Here is an 18,397-nt window from a genome sequence, read left to right as displayed (position 1 = left end):
GGGTGGCTGAACTTGTCCGCAACCAATAAGAATGCGGCTTCCTTAATACTCTTTGGGGCCCACTTGTATGTCATCTAATCATATGCCTACGTCTCAAGGTCCCACCTCGTATAAACCACAGATTTGGAGGGGTCCCACGTAGTTGTTGTTTTAATTTAATTTGTGAAAATAATCTTGCTAAATTTTGTAAATTATATGCAATGTTTATTGATGGTTAAATTATTACTTAAATTTTGATTAATGTGTTTATTTTTATTGATGATACATCACATAATTTGTAAACTTAGATTATTTAATATTACTCTTACAAAACAACATGGATTACACACACACACACACACATATATACATATACATACATACATACATACATACATATATGGATAAATTAGGTTCTCATTGTCACATTCCGGCCCGGGCCCCCACCACATCCCGGGTTCGACTCCGCTATAGCACGATATTATCCGTTTTGGACCCCGACCACGCCCTCACGGTTTTGTTTTTGAGAACTCACGAGCAACTTTCCAATGGGTCACCCATCCTGGGATTGTTCTCGCGCGCTACTCGCTTAACTTCGGAGTTCCGATGGAACCCGAAATCAGTGAGCTCCCAAAAGGCCTCGTGCTAGGTAGAGATGAAAATATACATATAAGACTTACATGATCCACACCACTGGGCGATATGGGATGTTACACTCATCCCTTAATTTTCTTTCTCATTAATTGAAACCTTATTTCTTTTTCATTTTTGATCAAGGTCCCTTGATTAATTTACATGTCATTTTTTAAATGTTAAAATTATTTACAAATCATGATCATTTGTCAATTTTAAAAATGAAAAACTTATTAATCATTTCCATATATATTTTTTGTATTTTTTTTCATATATTTTTGTTTCTAATTTGTACCTTTTTATAATTTGTACCAATATTCTTTTTAGTTTTAATTTGTACCTATAATTTTGAATTTTAATATGTACCCAAATTTTGTAAACTAATAATGTGGTTGTTGATGATTGGATTATTATGTAGTAGTTTATTAACGTATTTATTTTCTATTGATAACACATGACATAATTTGAAAGTTTGATCTCAAAAAGTTGGTATACTTAATATTATTCATTCTGTAAAACCACTGTTCTAAAAGTCTCCGCCTAGTGCTAGGCGGTTGGTCATTGCCTCGATTAATGTCTAGGCGTTTGAAAATTAAGAAAGGGCGCCTAAACCTGCTGAGGCACCCGCCTTACTCACCCAGACTAGCCTAAGTTGCGACTCACTTAGACAAAAAATAGATAACTTTTATTTTGTATTTTATTTTTTCAATAAATTGTAAAAGACTTGTTGAATACTTAAATGAATACACATTATATACATTACATGTGCTCCATGTTTTCATTATGTTCCAATACTTCCTAATATATATGTCATTTTATTTTGTAGTTTATAATGAAATTATATATATTTTAAGTATAAACAGACACTTATTTATACGAAATATAATAGATTTACTTAAATCCGTCTAGTCCGCCTAGGCCCCAGCTCACTGCTCGATTAACGCCTAGCGTCTTTTAGAACCTTGTGTAAAACAATGTTGCATGCAAGTTTCATCTAATTGTGAGGTTACTTCCTCTACAAAAATGGGGTACTTGGTTGGTCCATCTTTGATGTCTCGTGCTGTGTTTTCTCAATGTTTTGCCACAATTCGTCTAAAAATTAGTAAGAAAAATAAAAGATAAGCGGGCAAATTTTATGAATGTGACGCATGGTTGACAACTTTTGGGCATATGCACGCACGAAAACACATATTAGTGACAATTGAGTGGTTTATGATTCAAATAAGGATTATGTTTTTAGTGTTTTGAGATCACTTTATTTAGAAACACAATGTATAAGTCTTACCTAAAAAAATTAGATAATTACAAAACAGGTGAATATATGATTGCATTTTCGTTATTATGTCACCTCGAAAATTGTAATGACTATTATTACCATGATCATGTGAATAAGAAATCGGAACAAATAAAGCTGGAATAGTGAAAGCTCAAATGATTAAGATTGTAATCCATGGGCACTGCATCTATATTCAAAATGATTAAGGATGTGTTTGGAAATGTTTATCAAAGGGTGAAAGTGGTTTTGATGAAAATATTTTTGAAATCAATTCTTAATAAAAATGCAAGTGAATCTTGAAAAAGCACTTGAAATGCTTTTAAAATCCAAAAAAAATTCACCAAAAACACTACCAATCATTTTAAAAGCACTTACAAACGAACTCTAATATTTTCATCGCTTCACAAAGCAAAATTATGAACAACACAAGTCGCGTGGATTGTTTCACATGCTATAATAAGAGGAAACAATGTAATTGATATGTCTCAGTTTTAAAATGTATTAATAAAAAAAAATCACTTGTTGTAATATTATTGAAATAGTAATATTGTGCGGCTGTATTTTGATCGAATACATGGCTGCTCGTTTTTAGCCGATTATGGAAAATTTTAGGGCATCTTGTATCTACACTCTCTTAAATCTGAAAATAATTTTGAGTCTCACCAGCTCAAGCCCAATTTGATTTTACTTTGAACCGCATTAAGGCCTTTTCTCTTTGTCAAGGCTGTTGATTTGATCACTCTGATCTTCTCCTTCTCAACTCGGTCTCATTTGATTGTTGCTTAGTTGTGGTGGGCTTTGCTGCTTATGCAACCAAGAAAAATAAAGAAATTCAGGATCACATCTAATTTGGCAAGAACGAAAATTCTTTATTTCCATCAAGTAATTTTCGATACAATAATCAGAGAAAAAATTAAACAATTACTGTCAAATAAGTAGCTTAGATACATAATTATGCAACAATGGCACAATTCATGCAATGGTATGATCAGATGTTATGATCAAAGGCCAGCAGTGAATGGCACATTTGTAGCAGGCAACCATGAGCTTCCAGCAATGAAATTATTCACAGTAAACTTCGATGCTTCTGAAGAACTAGTTATAACTCGATAACCACCCCATTTGACCCTCCCACTAGTAGGTGCACCTGGTCCAATGTTCTTGTATTCTCCATAATACAATGTCTTCAAAGCAAAATTACCGCTCCACTCGAGCCACCCAGCTGGGTCAACCAGGGTGTCTAGGAAAGATTGCATAAACACTGTGCGTGAATACTCCTTCCATGGCCTACCCAAGAATGTCTTGACTGAGCCGACAGACGATTTGAAGTCCGGTGCGGCCATGACACGCGAGTCGTGGATAGAAATGCCTGTGTTCTGGTTTGGGTCGGTTCGTCCCTGGGCTGTGATTGTGTTCTTTTGACCACTCATGGGCTTTCTTGCGTAAATCATGCAGTTTTGGAGAACCACAGCTGCGTTGCCAAAGATGAAGTCAACGGTGCCATAGACGTAGCAGTCTTTGTAGAACTGTCGTTGGGAGTGGGTGTAGAGTGTGTCTTGGTAGCCTTCGAAGCTGCAATGGTAGAAAACAGAGAGGTCGGCGCCTGATCGGAGGGCTACTGCTTGATGGTTCTCTGGACCAGCCGTGTTGCGGAATGTTATACCACGAGCAATAAAGCCTTCACCAGTTACCGCTGTAATTACACCCAAAAGAATCAAAGATCTATAAATATGGATTTTTAAGATTAGACTAATATTTTCAAGAGAAAAACGATAGCGTTTTATTAGATGATTAAGACAAACACATGAACATAGCAACTTCACACACTTTTAATTGTTCTAGTGCAAGAGAATGAAAAACATATATAAAGTCGGTAGTGTTTAGTATAATTTGAGGGGTTAAAACATAAGAGAATATGAGTTACTTACCGATACACTGCTGACTATGTTATTTTGTGTGAGATAATAGAGTCAAATAAAGTTTTTTTTTCTTCTTCTCTGTTTACTTGTTTCTTTTGAAAACCAACAATTCACACCACCTTTATTATCTATTGAGACAATGTCAATGGCGCTGCATTATTTTGACATTTCAATGACTTGTGACCTGAGATAGAGAGAAAGTGTCATGACTTACCAACAGTTGCAGAGTTGAAAGTTGTAGATCCACCTACAACACTGCGGCTGCCTGTGATAATGGTATACCTCAACCCATCACCAAGTAGAAAAACATTCTTCAACTTGATATCAAGGTTCTCCTTATAAACCCCTCTCTTCACATGTATCACAAACCTCTTACTCCCACTCCTCTTCGCTGCAACATCCAACGCCTCTTTGATCGTCTTATAGTTCCCCGACCCATCTTGTGCAACCACCACATCCGCCGCAGGTGTCGACTGCAACAGTTTCCTATCACCCGGTGACACCCAACTAGGAAAACCCTCCGTGTACAAATTTGTCACAGGTGGAACATTTGAGCTATTCCCGAGCGACAGTGTGTTACTAATGAGCTTGGACACATTGTTGGACATAAGGGGAAGCACAAAGTCCGAAACCCCAAGCTCCACGAACCCGGCCCGACATGTGTCAAGGTTTGTGAGGGCAGTGCTGAGCCAAGTTTGTGAGTCGTAGTCGGTGCATTTTATGGCAGGGTCTACAGTATGGTTGAGGAGTTTGATGGTTTCTTCATAAAGGCTCAAACAGTCGGCCCATGCAGCCTTTTCTTTCTTGTTTCTACACTTTTGCCCGAGCCACTTGTTGTGACTTTGGGCTTTGAGTGCTCTTTTCAGTGCTACTTGGATTGCAAGTTTCTTGAAGTCGGATATTTTATTGGGAATGGAGAGAGATTTTTGGTCATGGGTCAATGTGTATTTGCAAGTATCAGGGTAGGGGGTTTTTTTGCACCATGAATCTATGCCCGTGTTGAGAATGTTTGAAAGGGCTGGTGAGAAGAATAGAGCAAAGGAGACACAAAGGAAGAATGAACTAACTAGATTTGTTGCCATTGATGAGCTTCTTCGGCTAATTTCGTTGCTAGGATTTTGTGAAGGTTTTGTGTTTGGTGATCAGAAGTTGCTTATATATATAAAGGAGATTTGAGAAATGAAAAATGGGGTGTGGTGGTGACGGCGGGTTTGGAAGGGTGTTGTTTGAACGTGGAGGGTTGATAGAGACAGAGACAGTTTAATTCCAAAATAATAAGACGAAAGATTCTTATCTTATCTTATTATTCAGTGCTAAATAAACTATGATAATCTTACGTACCCAATGATGAAAGGACGTGATTAGAGCAAGTATGTATTCAACGCATATCTTGATCCATAATCACTGCATGTCATATATAAATTATTTGTGTAATATTCTCTTCAACCAAACACACAGATTATGGATAATGGTGATCGTGGATGGTTTTAAGACGTTTGCCAGTATTCTCTATCTGTTTTGATCAATTAGCTTAATTCACATTATTTTGGCCAACTGACCTAACTCACATTTATATTTTATCTAGAGTTAACATGCTTTGTAACGGATCAATTGAAGTCTATCTCAACGAAAAATTCTTCTTCTTCTTCTTCTTATTTTTATATAAGACTAGCTGACTAACACATTGTTTTAATTATAAACTTGTCCTCTGATAGAAGCGTCCCAACGATTTCCTTTACTTGTTGGAATTGCCTAGCTCATGAAGTTTGAAAAATATTGAGTCCAACATGAATTTTCTACTGAGTTCTGGAAAATAAAGAATAATCTACTAAATTAAAGTGGAACAGAATACATTAGGAAATTATTAGGCTCCTAAATCTTGACTAATCTCTAACTAGTGATAATTCCATGCCATTTCTGAATACATGAGCATTCAATAATAGCTGCAAGTCTGACTATTAGTTTAGGATGACTTTGAACAGCTTAAGCAGAAAGCGTTGCATATATATATCCCCACAACTATTTTTTTTTTTTAATTCTTCGGATAACTTTAATAAGTTTGATGGTTTCAACCTTGTGTGCCACTTCGATTCAGAACATTCACGAGATCTCGTAGAATGTTGAGTTTTCCTCTTTGGTTTAACAAACACGAATAAAGTAAAGAAGAGGTGCAATTTCATATCCCAAATTTGACGGAATAACTTATATTGAGCAGCGACGCTCATTTGTGCTAAAGTATTTGTTGATAAAGTTTAATACTTGCCAAACAATATATGCAAGTGATTAAGTTAAAACAATACTAGGTATCAATTTAGTAACGGACTGCTAAACCGACTTTGAAATATTAATAGGAAGGAATTCAAGAAAAGCAAATAAAATAGCACCGCCTGCCACTTTTATATTAGCTAGCTGGACAGTAATTGTATATGTCTATATATATTTGTTTGACAAATATATATGCTCTGCAGACTGCAGTATCTTCTCAATCTTATTAATTATTATGACCTTCTAACCAATAGCATTTTCTTTAATTAATTTATTCATCCGCCACGTGCATTCTGCAGTTACAGTTTAATCTTCTTACTATTTGGAGAAACAGTTCGTCCCCATGCAAATTTTCGTCATAGATAACGATATTATTTAAAATCTGCACGTAAATTTGTGCGAAATTAAGCCATGGTTGGTACAACTTATGTTTTCTTAATGTGGCTGCATGGATGGTACAACTAATTACAACTCATACTAAAATCAGTACAAGTAGTTAGTAATGCTATATTCTTTCTAACATCCACCGATCGATACACCAATTAGGGAAGAAGCATATGATTGAAACCTTCCATAAAAGATCAAGCTTATATTCAAGAAAATCAGTTGGTATTAACTCACAAAATGGACAGTTTACCATTTTAGGATGACCACACACTTTTCTGTTTTTATATTACAAGCAAGTCTCTTTCCTCTTACCATCCTAACGCTACAAACTCCATAGTTGTCGCTCCTTATTTCGGCTTGGAGTCGGTGGTAGCCCCTCTCTTAATTTTTATAGAATTCCTCCTTCATTTTTCGATGGATTCTTGTATATCTATTTTTTATCTTAGTATTTTCGTCAATAAGTGCCTCTTTCGTGAGATTATTTGGGCATCTCTTAGTTAGTATTTTAATTTTGTGTTGGTATGTTTTTAGCTTCTCTTGGATCTACTTTGTGGTTATCAGTATCTTCCGATGTTTGTTGTCAAAGAGTGTCCTCATGTTCATTATGAAGGTTTTGTGCGTCTAAATTCTCAAAGGCCAATTCACAAAGTGCTTGACCTTTTTATCGAGATGGAGTTCCTTTAGTTTTAGTATCATCTCAGTCCTTCGTGTTTGAATGTGGATGATTTCAAGACTTGAATGTGTTCCTTATTCTCGGGCCTGTCTAGCCCTCAAATCTACCAGTACGGTGGCAACTAGTTTGGCCAAGTTGGTCGTTTATGTTTTGTTAAGTTTGTTTGGATTGAAGACCTTTGAATGTTATCTTTAATGTCCTCTTTGATATTTGTATTAATTCTTAAGTTATAATAAAACTGCTATTGCATTGTCGTAAACAACATTACGACTGATATTTTTATTCTAAACTAGTCTAGAGAGAGAAGGATTTTGATCCAGTTGTAAATTCTATATATATATATATTTTTTTTTTTGAGTGGGCAAGGTATAAAAAAAACTTTTAAATCATTTTATACAACAAAGATCCTTTAAAATTAATCAAAACTATTACCATCCATAAAAAATTAAAAACAACGACAACATTACAATTTATGAGCTACAGTTGTTCACGACAAGTTTTATCATAAAAAGCTCGCGTTATGGTTTCGTTATCAGTACAAGCGAATTTGAACTATTTGGTGGATCGTTGGTTTCTAAATTAAAAACTTCTCCATATAAATTAACCAATCACAATATAAATCCCATGTCATTTAATCAAACAATTTGAGAGTAATTTTAAACATAAAAAATACTCTCTATCAGCAAACACTCTAATCATGTTTCATAAAATCTCAAGTAACCTAATCCAAAATAATCATAAAATCATAATCACCAATTCAACATCTAAATTAAAAACTAATGACACGGACGTTGATGTAGCCTATTGAGGCCTCGTGCCCAAGAACGACCCGAATTTCCTACAAGTCTTTCTATTAGAGCAAAAAGCGGAACTCCAAGTGAATCTTAATCATATTATAAAGCATAGGCAAGGAATCCTAACCTTTGACCCACAAAAATAAATAACATAAAATAAAAAATAATATTTATGTGAAGAACGAACAATTCTTTGGGTGATTATTGACAATGTCCTCACCCTTCTAATAAAATTAAATCAACTTGTATAAAGTCAACTTTTTTAAATTAATAATATTTTGTAATCTACAATTTTGGTATGCGACAAGTAAAGAAAACTATCAAATTCGGTGGCCAGTTGACATCATCTGCAAGAGACGTTTGTTTAGCTCAATAATATGAACCAATTATGAGGTTGGTGGTGCTATTAGATGCTCAATTTGTACTTGTTAATATAATTCCAATTCTGCTTTTATATGTAACGGGTTTGTTTAAGTAAAAATGCCTCGGAAATTGGTATAACTTATCATTTTGATCCATGACATTGAAAATTGATAGAAATGATTCTATGTTTGTCAATTGTTAATTATTTTGATCATTCAGTGAAAAATCTACATCTTCCTCTCTTTGCTGCATTTTTTCTGTAACTTTTATTTTTATTTGGTGGAGGAAAAAATGGAATTTAGTTTCCTCCTGTTCCTCCTTCCTCTTTCTACATAATCACCACCACCGCCATCGCAGCAGCCTTCTTCAACCATCATCAGCCTCAGATCCTCCAGCTCAAGCAACCCCAAAAGCCGATTCCTTTTTTTTTTTTTTTTTTTTTTTTTTTTGCCGCATCGTAATCCCATCCCTAAATTTCCAATTCTTCATTGATATGGTTTCTGAATCTGAGGGATCGAACCCAAAGGCGAGCCCCAAAGACCTTGCCCTTTCGATATTCGTAAAGGGTAGCTAGTTATGGACGGTGATCCTTGGAGCGCTCGTCTTTCGTTTAAATAAGCCAGCATGACATCATCATATAGGCCAGGCATCAATTGCCTTGATGAGAGATTTTTCAGTATGATGGGCACACGAGGTGGTACACCATGTGTCACTATACAAATAGTGAGATATGTGTGTTAAAAAGTTAACAACTTAAAAAATAAAATTTTCCATCATTTACATAAAAACACGTGATGTACCATCCGTATTTCCATCACAATACAAAATTTCTCGACTTATTGGGCTGGGGTGAAGAAGGTTTTCGGGTTTTGATGCTTGCCATTGTCGTTTGTTCTGTTCCAACGACTCACAAATTTCAATTCCACAACCGTCAAGAAGCAATTCAATTAGATCAATCAGCTTCATGCATTGATAGGAATACATAATGTGCTTCAAACTTTGATAGTTTTTGGCAACCAATCAAACATAAAGAGGAAACATAGAGTTCTGAGAAAAACACACTCGAAGGACAAACTGATCAATTAATCACCAAGGATGTATCCAAATGACACTGTCAATCTGCTAATTAGGTACCGAAACAAGAGTTTCATCATTGCGAATCCCGTATTCAATCGCGTTAAACGTAGCAAACCAGCTTATGTTCTCCATGGCATTCAACCCTAGATTCCTAATCAACTCCTTGTCATATATGACTGCAACTCTATCCTTTTCATCATCAATGGCTTTCAACTAAAATAAAATTCGAATACCTAAAGAAGGCATGCATTTGAAACAATTTTGGTCCTGCATATTGATAAAGCACCAAATTCAAATCCCGAAACAGATGGCTTGGCGCCTTCCACTGCAACTGCTTCTTCACAGTCCAACTCAACTCAAACATCTTCTTGATAAAACAATTTCATTTATTTGCTGTTTATAAGTTATCTCTTAGGTTTATGCATCTCTTGTTTTTGTCAAGAGTTTTACTTGTATACAACTCAATCATGTAAATCTATAGAAGAAAATACAAATCACACTACTCAGTATCGAGCAATTTTATGCAACTCATAATCTCTTCTAAGCAATCTTTTATGGTATCCCCGAGCGACGTCTAACGACACTCTCAAAACCCTTTTTTTTTCTTTCCTTCCACTGCTTCCATGGCTGCTTTCAACACCACCTCAAACACTGCCTTTCCCTCTCTTCCAAACGTTTCCAACTTCCTCACCATTAAACTCGACTGAACCAATTACCTATTATGGCAAGCTCAGCTCATACTTGAGTGGTCGAGAGGTCTCCTTTCGTTTGTTGATGGCTCCAACAAATGCCCACCTGCATTCCTCAGTGACGATGCTGGAAATCTCACCGATACAATCAATCCTGCTTTTGAAGACTTGATCAAACAGGACCAGATGCTTGTCTCGTGGTTAACCAGTTCCCTCACTGCCGCCATTCTGTCCAGCGCGTCCACCATTGTCAATAAGATCAGTGCTGCTGATGCCTGGTCTACCCTCGAAGAGAGATATGCTTCAGCTTCTCATAATCGCATCGATTGCGCAAGAGTGGGATGAACTGAGCTAGCCATAATGGGTAATTGGTTCGGTCGAGTTTAATGGTGAGGAAGTTGGAAGCGTTTGGGAGAGGGGGACGGCAGTGTTTGCCATAATGGGTAATTGGTTCGGTCGAGTTGGTGTTGACTGTTGAGAGCAACCATGGAAGCAGTGGAAGGGAAAAAATATAGGGTTTTGAGAGTGTCGATCGTTAGATGTGGCCCTGGGATACCATAAAAGATTGCTAGAGGAGATAATGAGTTGCATAAAATTGATCGATACCGAGCAGTGTGATTTGTATTTCCTTTTATAGACTTACATGATGGAATTGTATACAAGTAAAATTCTTTACAAAAACAAGAGATAGACCAAAGAGATAATTATAAACACCAAATAGATGAAACTGTTTTATGAAGAAGATGTTTGAGTTGAGTTGGTCTGTGAAGAAGCAGTTGCAGTGGAAGGCGCCAAGCCATCTGTTTCGGGATTTGAATTGGCTGCGTTATCAGCAAAGGTTTTTGAATTTGGTATATGGTGAGTGTGCGACTGCGATATATAAGTGCAGAGAAGCATTACATGCTTTTGCAACTAACCGAAAGGATCTGTAGGAATACAAACTCTGCTGCATACATGCCTTTAGTTTTGGTAACTAATCGACATACAAAACCTACCAAACCAGCTTCTCGTCTCCATCATCCATGGAGTTAATAACACAATCAATCACCTTCAGTTTTATTCAGCTAATATCCGTATTATTCCTCCATCCACCTGCCTTGCAGTGCAAGGCAACTTGTTTTTTTTTCCTAGAAGATATTGAGCCTTATTCAAAGTTCCCACTCTCCTATTTGCCACCTTCTTCGTATATGCTGGTACAATCGAATCAGAAATACTGAAAGCTTGTATCATTGAAACGGCTAGATATGTTCTCAAATTCAAAAACATAGATTGTAGGGGAAAACAATACATGCTTCGTATTGACAAATGTGCAGAACTAGAACTGTGACTCCTTGAATTAATCTGATACAATGCTTGCAATATTAAATCACGTCAAACAGTCCATCCAGCTTACCATTATTAAACTTAGATGGGTTATTGCAGCAACCAATATCCTCTTCTTTGCAGCATTGAGTCTCTAGTTAGCCTTTTCTTATCACTCAAACAAAATTTACCATTAGATACGACATCGAGGAATCATGCACCTCCTTGCACTACGCGATTTAGTAGCTGTAGTTGGCTGTTTGCCTCCGGGTAGGCTTCTCTGTAAAACTCTAGCATCTTTGCCCGAATAATACAATATCCTGTTCACCAAAAAAAAAAAAAAAAAACAAATACTTGTTATTTTAAGGGCGAGGAAGGTTATTGTCCTGTATTGTTTTCATAAGAGTTTTCTTCACAGAAGCAAAGCTCTCTGTCAAAAAACAAAAATTTTGAATTCGTCACTGCTTCTATTTGTGGCCGCACTTTTCTGGTATAAACAAGGTATGTTCATCGAAGCAAATGACTTTTAACCATTTTATTAAGTGAGTTTTGACGAAACATTCCTTGTACTGTTCACTTTAACGAAAAATCATATTTTTACTTTAAAAAGTCTATCCTGGTATTATTCATTTATTACACATTTTATCTTTTTCGTTAAAACTCAAAATTTTCAAACATTTTTTTGTTAGTTTTTCTTTTTATTAATCCAAGCAAGATTTCTTTATATAAAGAAATTTGAGGTGAATTAACTTGCAAATTTGTAACCGTAGAAATTAATCCATCCAATTGGTGAAAATGCACAGTCAACAAAAGTCAAACCAAAACAATAAATTACAGAGTGGGCCACACTTCCAAATGTTTTTTTTTTCCTTTTTTTTTTTTTTCGGACATCGAAAGCTCAAAACCCCTCTCAGTTCGAGATCGACGACGAAGAAGACGAAGATGCAGCAAAGAAAACCAGCGTCAGGAAGGCCTACTGGAACAGATGGCTCAGATTTCAACTACCGCATGGTGGTTGACTCTCGTAAGCTCCAGATGACGCGCTCATCCTTTTCCTTTGGTTTCTATCACTTTCTCTGCAACCAAACAGATCTCTAGGTCCCCGAACGCTTTAAATTAATGAATCTTTTCAAATATTTGATTTGGGGTTTTCGAATTTCAGGGTATCAGAAGGTAGCTAAAGGGAAGTCTCGTCTGTACTCTCTTATTCTAACTCAGGTACTCAATTTCTCTTTCTCTGTGTTCCTCTTCAATGGTGCCTCTGTAATTTCTTGAAGCATTGGTTTTCAAATAATATTTGTTGAAATTGCATTGCTGTAATTAAGTGGGTTTCTGTTCGTTCCTGAAGTAGAAATCATATTTCACTGGGTTAATGTGCATGAATTTTTCGAGTAATGAATTAGAGAATTTTGTTTTGTAAGAAACCTAATTTTTGTTGGTATTAGAGTTCAATAATTTGAGAGTTTCAAGCAGAAATGAACAATCAATAGACAACACGAGGCAGTTCATTCGGTTCCGCTACAGTTCTATGTTCATAGGGAAAAACATGGCTTCAGCGGATCGTTATTGAACTGGATAGGTTGGTTTAGGGGTTTTTTTCTGTCCCTCAATACGTAGCCGAACTATGCACAAAACCTTGCAATAGTTCGACTGGTACCCTGAAATATTCCGGTTCTGAAGCAGAACAAATTCAGTCATGTATCCTCTTACTTGGATTGTGTTAGATAGGGACAATCTATAATTGGGGTCTCACAACAGATGCCTTGCACAAGTAGGTTGAGTTCAAACCGCCAACTCAAAACGTTTTGGGTAGATTCTTTTGTGATTTAGCTGGAATTTTGAAGTGATTTTCAAGAATTTTTAGTGTTAGATACAATCTGTAATTGGGGTCTCCTCCAAAAAGAGCATAAACCGGTTTTGGTGATCTAGGTTAACATTTAGATATCAGGCCAACTAGACATGTGATGTATAGTTAAATAAAGGTTTTGAACAAATTATTTACGGCACTAGCAGAAAAGGGAACATATTCTTATGAGATGGTTGAGTTTTGGCTCTACCATCATGTGTAATTATTCTTGAAACCTCAGCTCATTCATAAGTCTACTTGTCTATCCATCAGTTTTAAACTGATTCTCTTATGATAGCATTTGCTCTGCTGCAGGCCGTCATTCAATTGACAGGAGTCCTTTATGCTTTTCTGTTTACATCAGATGGGGAAGGTCCAAATGTGATTGCCATCTCATCTGTTGCTATTGGTTCTATTTCTTTGATAATCGGGGAGTTGGGTAGGTGTTGCTAAATCCTTTGTTTTGTTTTTTTTTCACGGTTGATAAGTTTTTGCAACTGTTCATATTCTACAACTTTCTGTTGTGCCAAAGGTCGAAGGCGCAGCCGAGTGTCTTTGTTGAAAGTGTACATGGTCGCATCATCTATTGGAATACTTCTCTCCATTGCTTGTGTTGCTAAGGGAAGTTTAACACTAGCGGTAAGTCAGTTCTTCATTTCCAACTGTTGGTTATCACTTAGGAGTCTGAAACCTGTCGGAATTTCCTGATTGTTGTACTGTATGAAATCACTGGGTAGGTTTTGCAAAATTCAAGTAACTGGGAAACAAAGAAATTTGAACTTGTCGAGGCCACTCGCACTGTAATTGGTCAGTATCTGTAATTTCTCCATGCGATGTTAATAGAATTAAAGATGAACAAAGTCTGATATTTGTGTGTCAAATTTGACAGCATTCCTGGTTCAAATATTTGCAATCAGCACAACCACTTCTCTCATCGGTAACATGTCTCCTCCGAAAAGAGCCTCGTAGCTGCGTCCTATAGCCACAATCATTCCAGTAATTTACAAGAATTTTTAGTGTTCAGTTTCTTTCGGGGTTCAAATTTTGTAATCCGAGGAAGATATTTTAAAATGTTTCTAGATTATGGACTATTTTGACTGGTGACCATTTTACATGTTTTTGAAACAAATCAGTGACGGTAGGGAATGTAATTTGATCCGTTAATAGAAATTGGATGACATATGTTTTTCTATGTATTTATGCCAAGTTGCGGATAAATTCTAAGCAACGGCATTAGAGGGATGTTATTATGCCGCGTTGTCTTGGATGTCTTATTTTTCCTTTTAGATTTGTGATGAAATCGCTGAAATGCTGACCGGAACTTGTTAATGTATATGTATGCTGCTTTAGCTCCTCCGTGCATCTGAGACCAGGTTGGAACGAAACTGATAGGCTGGCGTTGCTCGCCATCAGAGCTCAAAAGACGGAGGACCCCAATCAGATCTGGAGTTCATGGAACGAATCGTCTCACTTCTGCTTGTGGAGTGGCGTGACATGCTGCCGGCGGCATCGTCAAAGGGTCACCGGGTTGACCTAACAAGGCTAAAATTGGTAGGTTCCATGTCCCCGCACAGGAAATTTAGGCTTCATAAGAGAGCTATATTTCCATAACAACAGTTTGACTGGCAAAATGCCACCAGAAAATGGGCATTTGCGCAGATTGCAGGTATTACGTTTGAACATCAACTCACTCAGCGGTTTTGTCCCTGTCAATATACCCAATTGTCTCAACCTCGTTCTTGTCAGTTTCGGTTGCAATCGATTAGAGGGTAAAATTCCTAAAGAGTTTGCCTGAAAATTTTCCAAATCTCAAAACTCTTTCTCATTTCTCGGAATCAATTTGCTGGATCCATTCCCTGGTCAATATCCAATGCCAGGAATCCATTGAACTTTGAAGTTCAAGATAATAAACTCACTGGAAAATTACCAAATTTACAGAAGCTCGTTAACCTTGAAACCTTCAACATTTACCGCAACCAGCTCGGAACAGGTACTGATGGTGACCTTAGTTTTGTCTCTGACTTGACCAACGCTGGAGTAAGGTGGTCGGTATTCTACGTGAACAGTTTTGGAGGGGTATTGTCCACATCCATCTCCAATATCTGAACCAAGCTTGAAATCCTTGGGGTTCAAGAAAACCTACCCTACGGAACATCCCTGCCGGGATAGGCAATCTAGTCAACTTGAATTATTAGGTTTTGGGAATAATGGCTTCACAGATAACATCCCTACTGACATTGGAAAGCTTCACAGTTAACAGGTTCTCTTCCAATGGAGATCGGAAAGTTAAGCAATTTAGGCTTATTAGACTTTCCAATAACATGTTATCAGGTGAACTTCGCGGACTATTGGCTCTTCTGTGAATCAAACAAGTTCCGTTGGAATAAGAGGATCCATTAGTTATGCTGCTCCAGGTAAATTGTCCATATGATTATCTGTCTTTTATCCTTCCTTTTACTTAGCTTGAAAAAAAAAAAAGTTTAATTAATGAGTTCACTGAGTCTCTTTTTGTGATGTTTGAATTGTAGAGTATGGCATGGGAAGTGAGGTAACAACAAATGGAGATGTGTACAGCTTTGGCATTCTCTTGCTTAAGTTGTTTACAGGGAAGAGACCCACCAACGGCATGTTTGTTTCAACCTTCACAACTGTCAAGATGGGTATCGAGTTATAGAAATTGCAGGTTCAGTGCTCGTTCAAGAAATAGGAAACTCGGACGCGAGCACCAGTTCTGCAGCCACACCTAATCAGCGCAAAAACACCAGTGCTACAAAATTCAAGTGTGTTTGAGTTTAATATTTAGAATGGGAATCTCGTGTTCTGCTGGATCTCCGAGAGACCGAAAGGATATCGGCGATGTTGTAACCGAGTTGCAATCCATCAGGGTCCTTTTTGGAAAGAAGCTTTTGCTTAAACTTGTGATGGCCTTAGCGGCCACTCTGTGCTCCTCGCTTTTTTCATTTCTCTTATTCCTACTTAAATTTTTATTTCCTGTATCTGCAATGAAGTCTTGTGCACAAACAAGTTCTTTTCGTATAAGAGCTATCGTAAGTATACAGCAATGTTGCAGAAATCTCTAATCTGAAATTTGAAACACTTTGATGAAAGAGCCTAGTAGCTGCTTCCTGTACAGCCACAATCATGTCAATGATGTGTGGTTGTAATGCGGAATTGGGGTTGCTGTCTGAATCTTCCATTTGTGTCTAAACTTGCAGTTCACCTACGCCACTTAGTACTATAATAATATAACTTGATAACGTTTCTTTATTTGTAAATAGAAATACAAAGTTCAACTAATATAAATTACGAATTTATAATATCACATTATTATTGCGTACTAGTAAGTAGCTTCTCTAACTTATTAGTTATTGCTGTCTTGATTTTCTTAGTTACGACATTGCAGCACTTCCTAATATATGATTGATGGTAGCGATTTGTACCACCGACTTACAGTTGGTGTATAGCCACAAGTTCGTGATTTGTTCTACATTATTTATCCTCAACCATCCACGTTAATTGATATCTTTGAAGATATTATTCCAATAGAGTCCAAGATCACCGCCCCTCAACAGTATCGCAAATAAATAATCCATATTGATCGTGTCATGACCCATTGATTGTCCAGCAACGTTTCACACTACATTAGAGCAGTGCATGCAGACTCCGCACTTGGCATGCGCATTGCTTGCACGTATATGATGAACTTATTTAATTTATTATTATTGTGACGTTTTAGTTCAAAGAAAGTATTATTATATTTGAAAACTATTAAACAACCATAAAAAATTGAGCTAGGAGTTGACGTGTGAAAGCCAAAAATAAGAAAGCTTTAAGTATATAAAAACAAAATCTATCTAGGGTTTAGGGTTTTTCTTTTGTCAAACTAACCATTACCTACTAGAAATCTTTACGGTATAACTTTCTGGTATTTTTCCCCTTTCACTTATGAAGAATTGTACATATAAGAGAGCTTAAAACCATGAACCGAATTGTCCATTGACCAAAACAAAAAGAAATCCACTATAAATGAAACAATTGGGGTGAAGTGTGAAGGGGGCCAGTAGCTTAAATGTGGCAGTTTTATCGTTGTAGTTTATTCATAATAATGCATAGCATTGATGGAAGAATGAAAAGAGCGGGCAACAGGGCCATCATCTTTGGCAGCGCCGGTCACTTTGGAACTGCTGACTTTGGACCTCGTCGACCATCAGTATTATATATGTACGTACGTAGTCCAACATAGTTACCAGTTTCACATTCGATCACTGCGTACCCAACTCAAAATGATGAAGGTTTCTGTTGTGAGATTAGTTTCGATACTCTCACTTTTCAATCTATTATTTGTCTGCTGCTTTAGCTCCTCCGTGCAGATGATACCAGGCGGGAACGAAACAGATAGGCTGGCGTTGCTTGCCATCAAAGCTCAACTAAAGGAGGATCCCAATCAGTTCCTGAGTTCATCGAACGAGTCGTCTCACTTCTGCCTATGGCGCGGCGTGACATGCAGTAAACGACATCGTGAGAGGGTCACTGGATTGGACCTTTCGGGACAAAAATTGGCGGGAACCATATCCCCACACATAGGAAATCTAAGCTTCCTAATGGAGCTGTATTTCCAGAACAACAGTTTGAGCGGCCAAATCCCACCAGAAATTGGGCGTCTGCGTAGACTGCAGGTATTACGCTTGAGCATCAACTCACTCAGTGGTTTTATTCCTGTCAATATATCCAATTGTCTCAACCTTTGGGGTCTCGATTTTGGTTACAATCAGTTAATTGGTAAAATTCCTAGAGAGTTTGGCTCCTTCCCAAAACTCAAAAGACTTGTTCTTGAATTTAATACTCTAGTCGGAGAGATCCCTGACTCATTGGGGAACCTTTTCTCTTGAAATGCTTGCTTTCTATCTGTTGGATTTGTGAACAAGTGGACAACAAGACAATATAACTTTCGGCTATTAAAATATGAAAAAGGTGGACAACACCTTACCTTGTTTTAGGGAAGAAAAAAAGGGAAAAAGTTTTCTTTCTCTTCTACACCCGTGGGTTTTGGTCCTTTATGTTTTGGTGGTTGCCTTTGCAGCCTAATAATAAATAAGAGAAAGAGATAGAAAGCTACGGAGGGTGAGTAGAAAGAGTGGAGCTCATTTTATGTTTTGAGCTGAATACAGAGAGCAAGGAGAGCAGAGGAGAGAGC

General features: G+C 37.1%; 3 protein-coding genes across 3 annotated transcripts; 2 read left to right on the top strand and 1 right to left on the bottom strand.

Moving 5' to 3' along the window:
- Positions 1 to 2,736: 2,736 nt before the first annotated feature.
- LOC103961961 (pectinesterase 2) lies at positions 2,737 to 5,050 on the bottom strand. The gene is made up of 2 exons (XM_009374615.3): positions 4,022 to 5,050; positions 2,737 to 3,581 (listed from the first exon to the last, which is right to left on the bottom strand). The coding sequence occupies exons 1-2, from the start codon at positions 4,887 to 4,889 to the stop codon at positions 2,890 to 2,892; spliced, it is 1,560 nt and encodes a 519-aa protein (XP_009372890.1). The 5' UTR covers positions 4,890 to 5,050; the 3' UTR covers positions 2,737 to 2,889.
- A 7,174-nt stretch (positions 5,051 to 12,224) lies between these two features.
- Positions 12,225 to 14,395, top strand: LOC103961965. Its single transcript, XM_009374619.3, has 6 exons — positions 12,225 to 12,381; positions 12,520 to 12,575; positions 13,519 to 13,642; positions 13,736 to 13,842; positions 13,941 to 14,010; positions 14,093 to 14,395. The coding sequence occupies exons 1-6, from the start codon at positions 12,300 to 12,302 to the stop codon at positions 14,170 to 14,172; spliced, it is 519 nt and encodes a 172-aa protein (XP_009372894.1). The 5' UTR covers positions 12,225 to 12,299; the 3' UTR covers positions 14,173 to 14,395.
- Positions 14,396 to 14,833: 438 nt separating this feature from the next.
- On the top strand, positions 14,834 to 18,092 carry LOC125468681 (receptor kinase-like protein Xa21). The gene is made up of 4 exons (XM_048564878.1): positions 14,834 to 14,988; positions 15,081 to 15,193; positions 15,732 to 15,870; positions 17,561 to 18,092. The coding sequence occupies exons 1-4, from the start codon at positions 14,834 to 14,836 to the stop codon at positions 18,090 to 18,092; spliced, it is 939 nt and encodes a 312-aa protein (XP_048420835.1).
- Positions 18,093 to 18,397: the final 305 nt, after the last annotated feature.

Source organism: the organism of the source record quoted next, unplaced genomic scaffold (genome assembly GCF_019419815.1).
Source record: "Pyrus x bretschneideri cultivar Hongxiangsu unplaced genomic scaffold, Pyrus_bretschneideri_v1 Contig4, whole genome shotgun sequence".
Lineage (NCBI taxonomy): Eukaryota > Viridiplantae > Streptophyta > Magnoliopsida > Rosales > Rosaceae > Pyrus > Pyrus x bretschneideri.
Note: the sequence above shows the minus strand (reverse complement) of the source record. Positions and strands in the feature narration are given on the sequence as shown.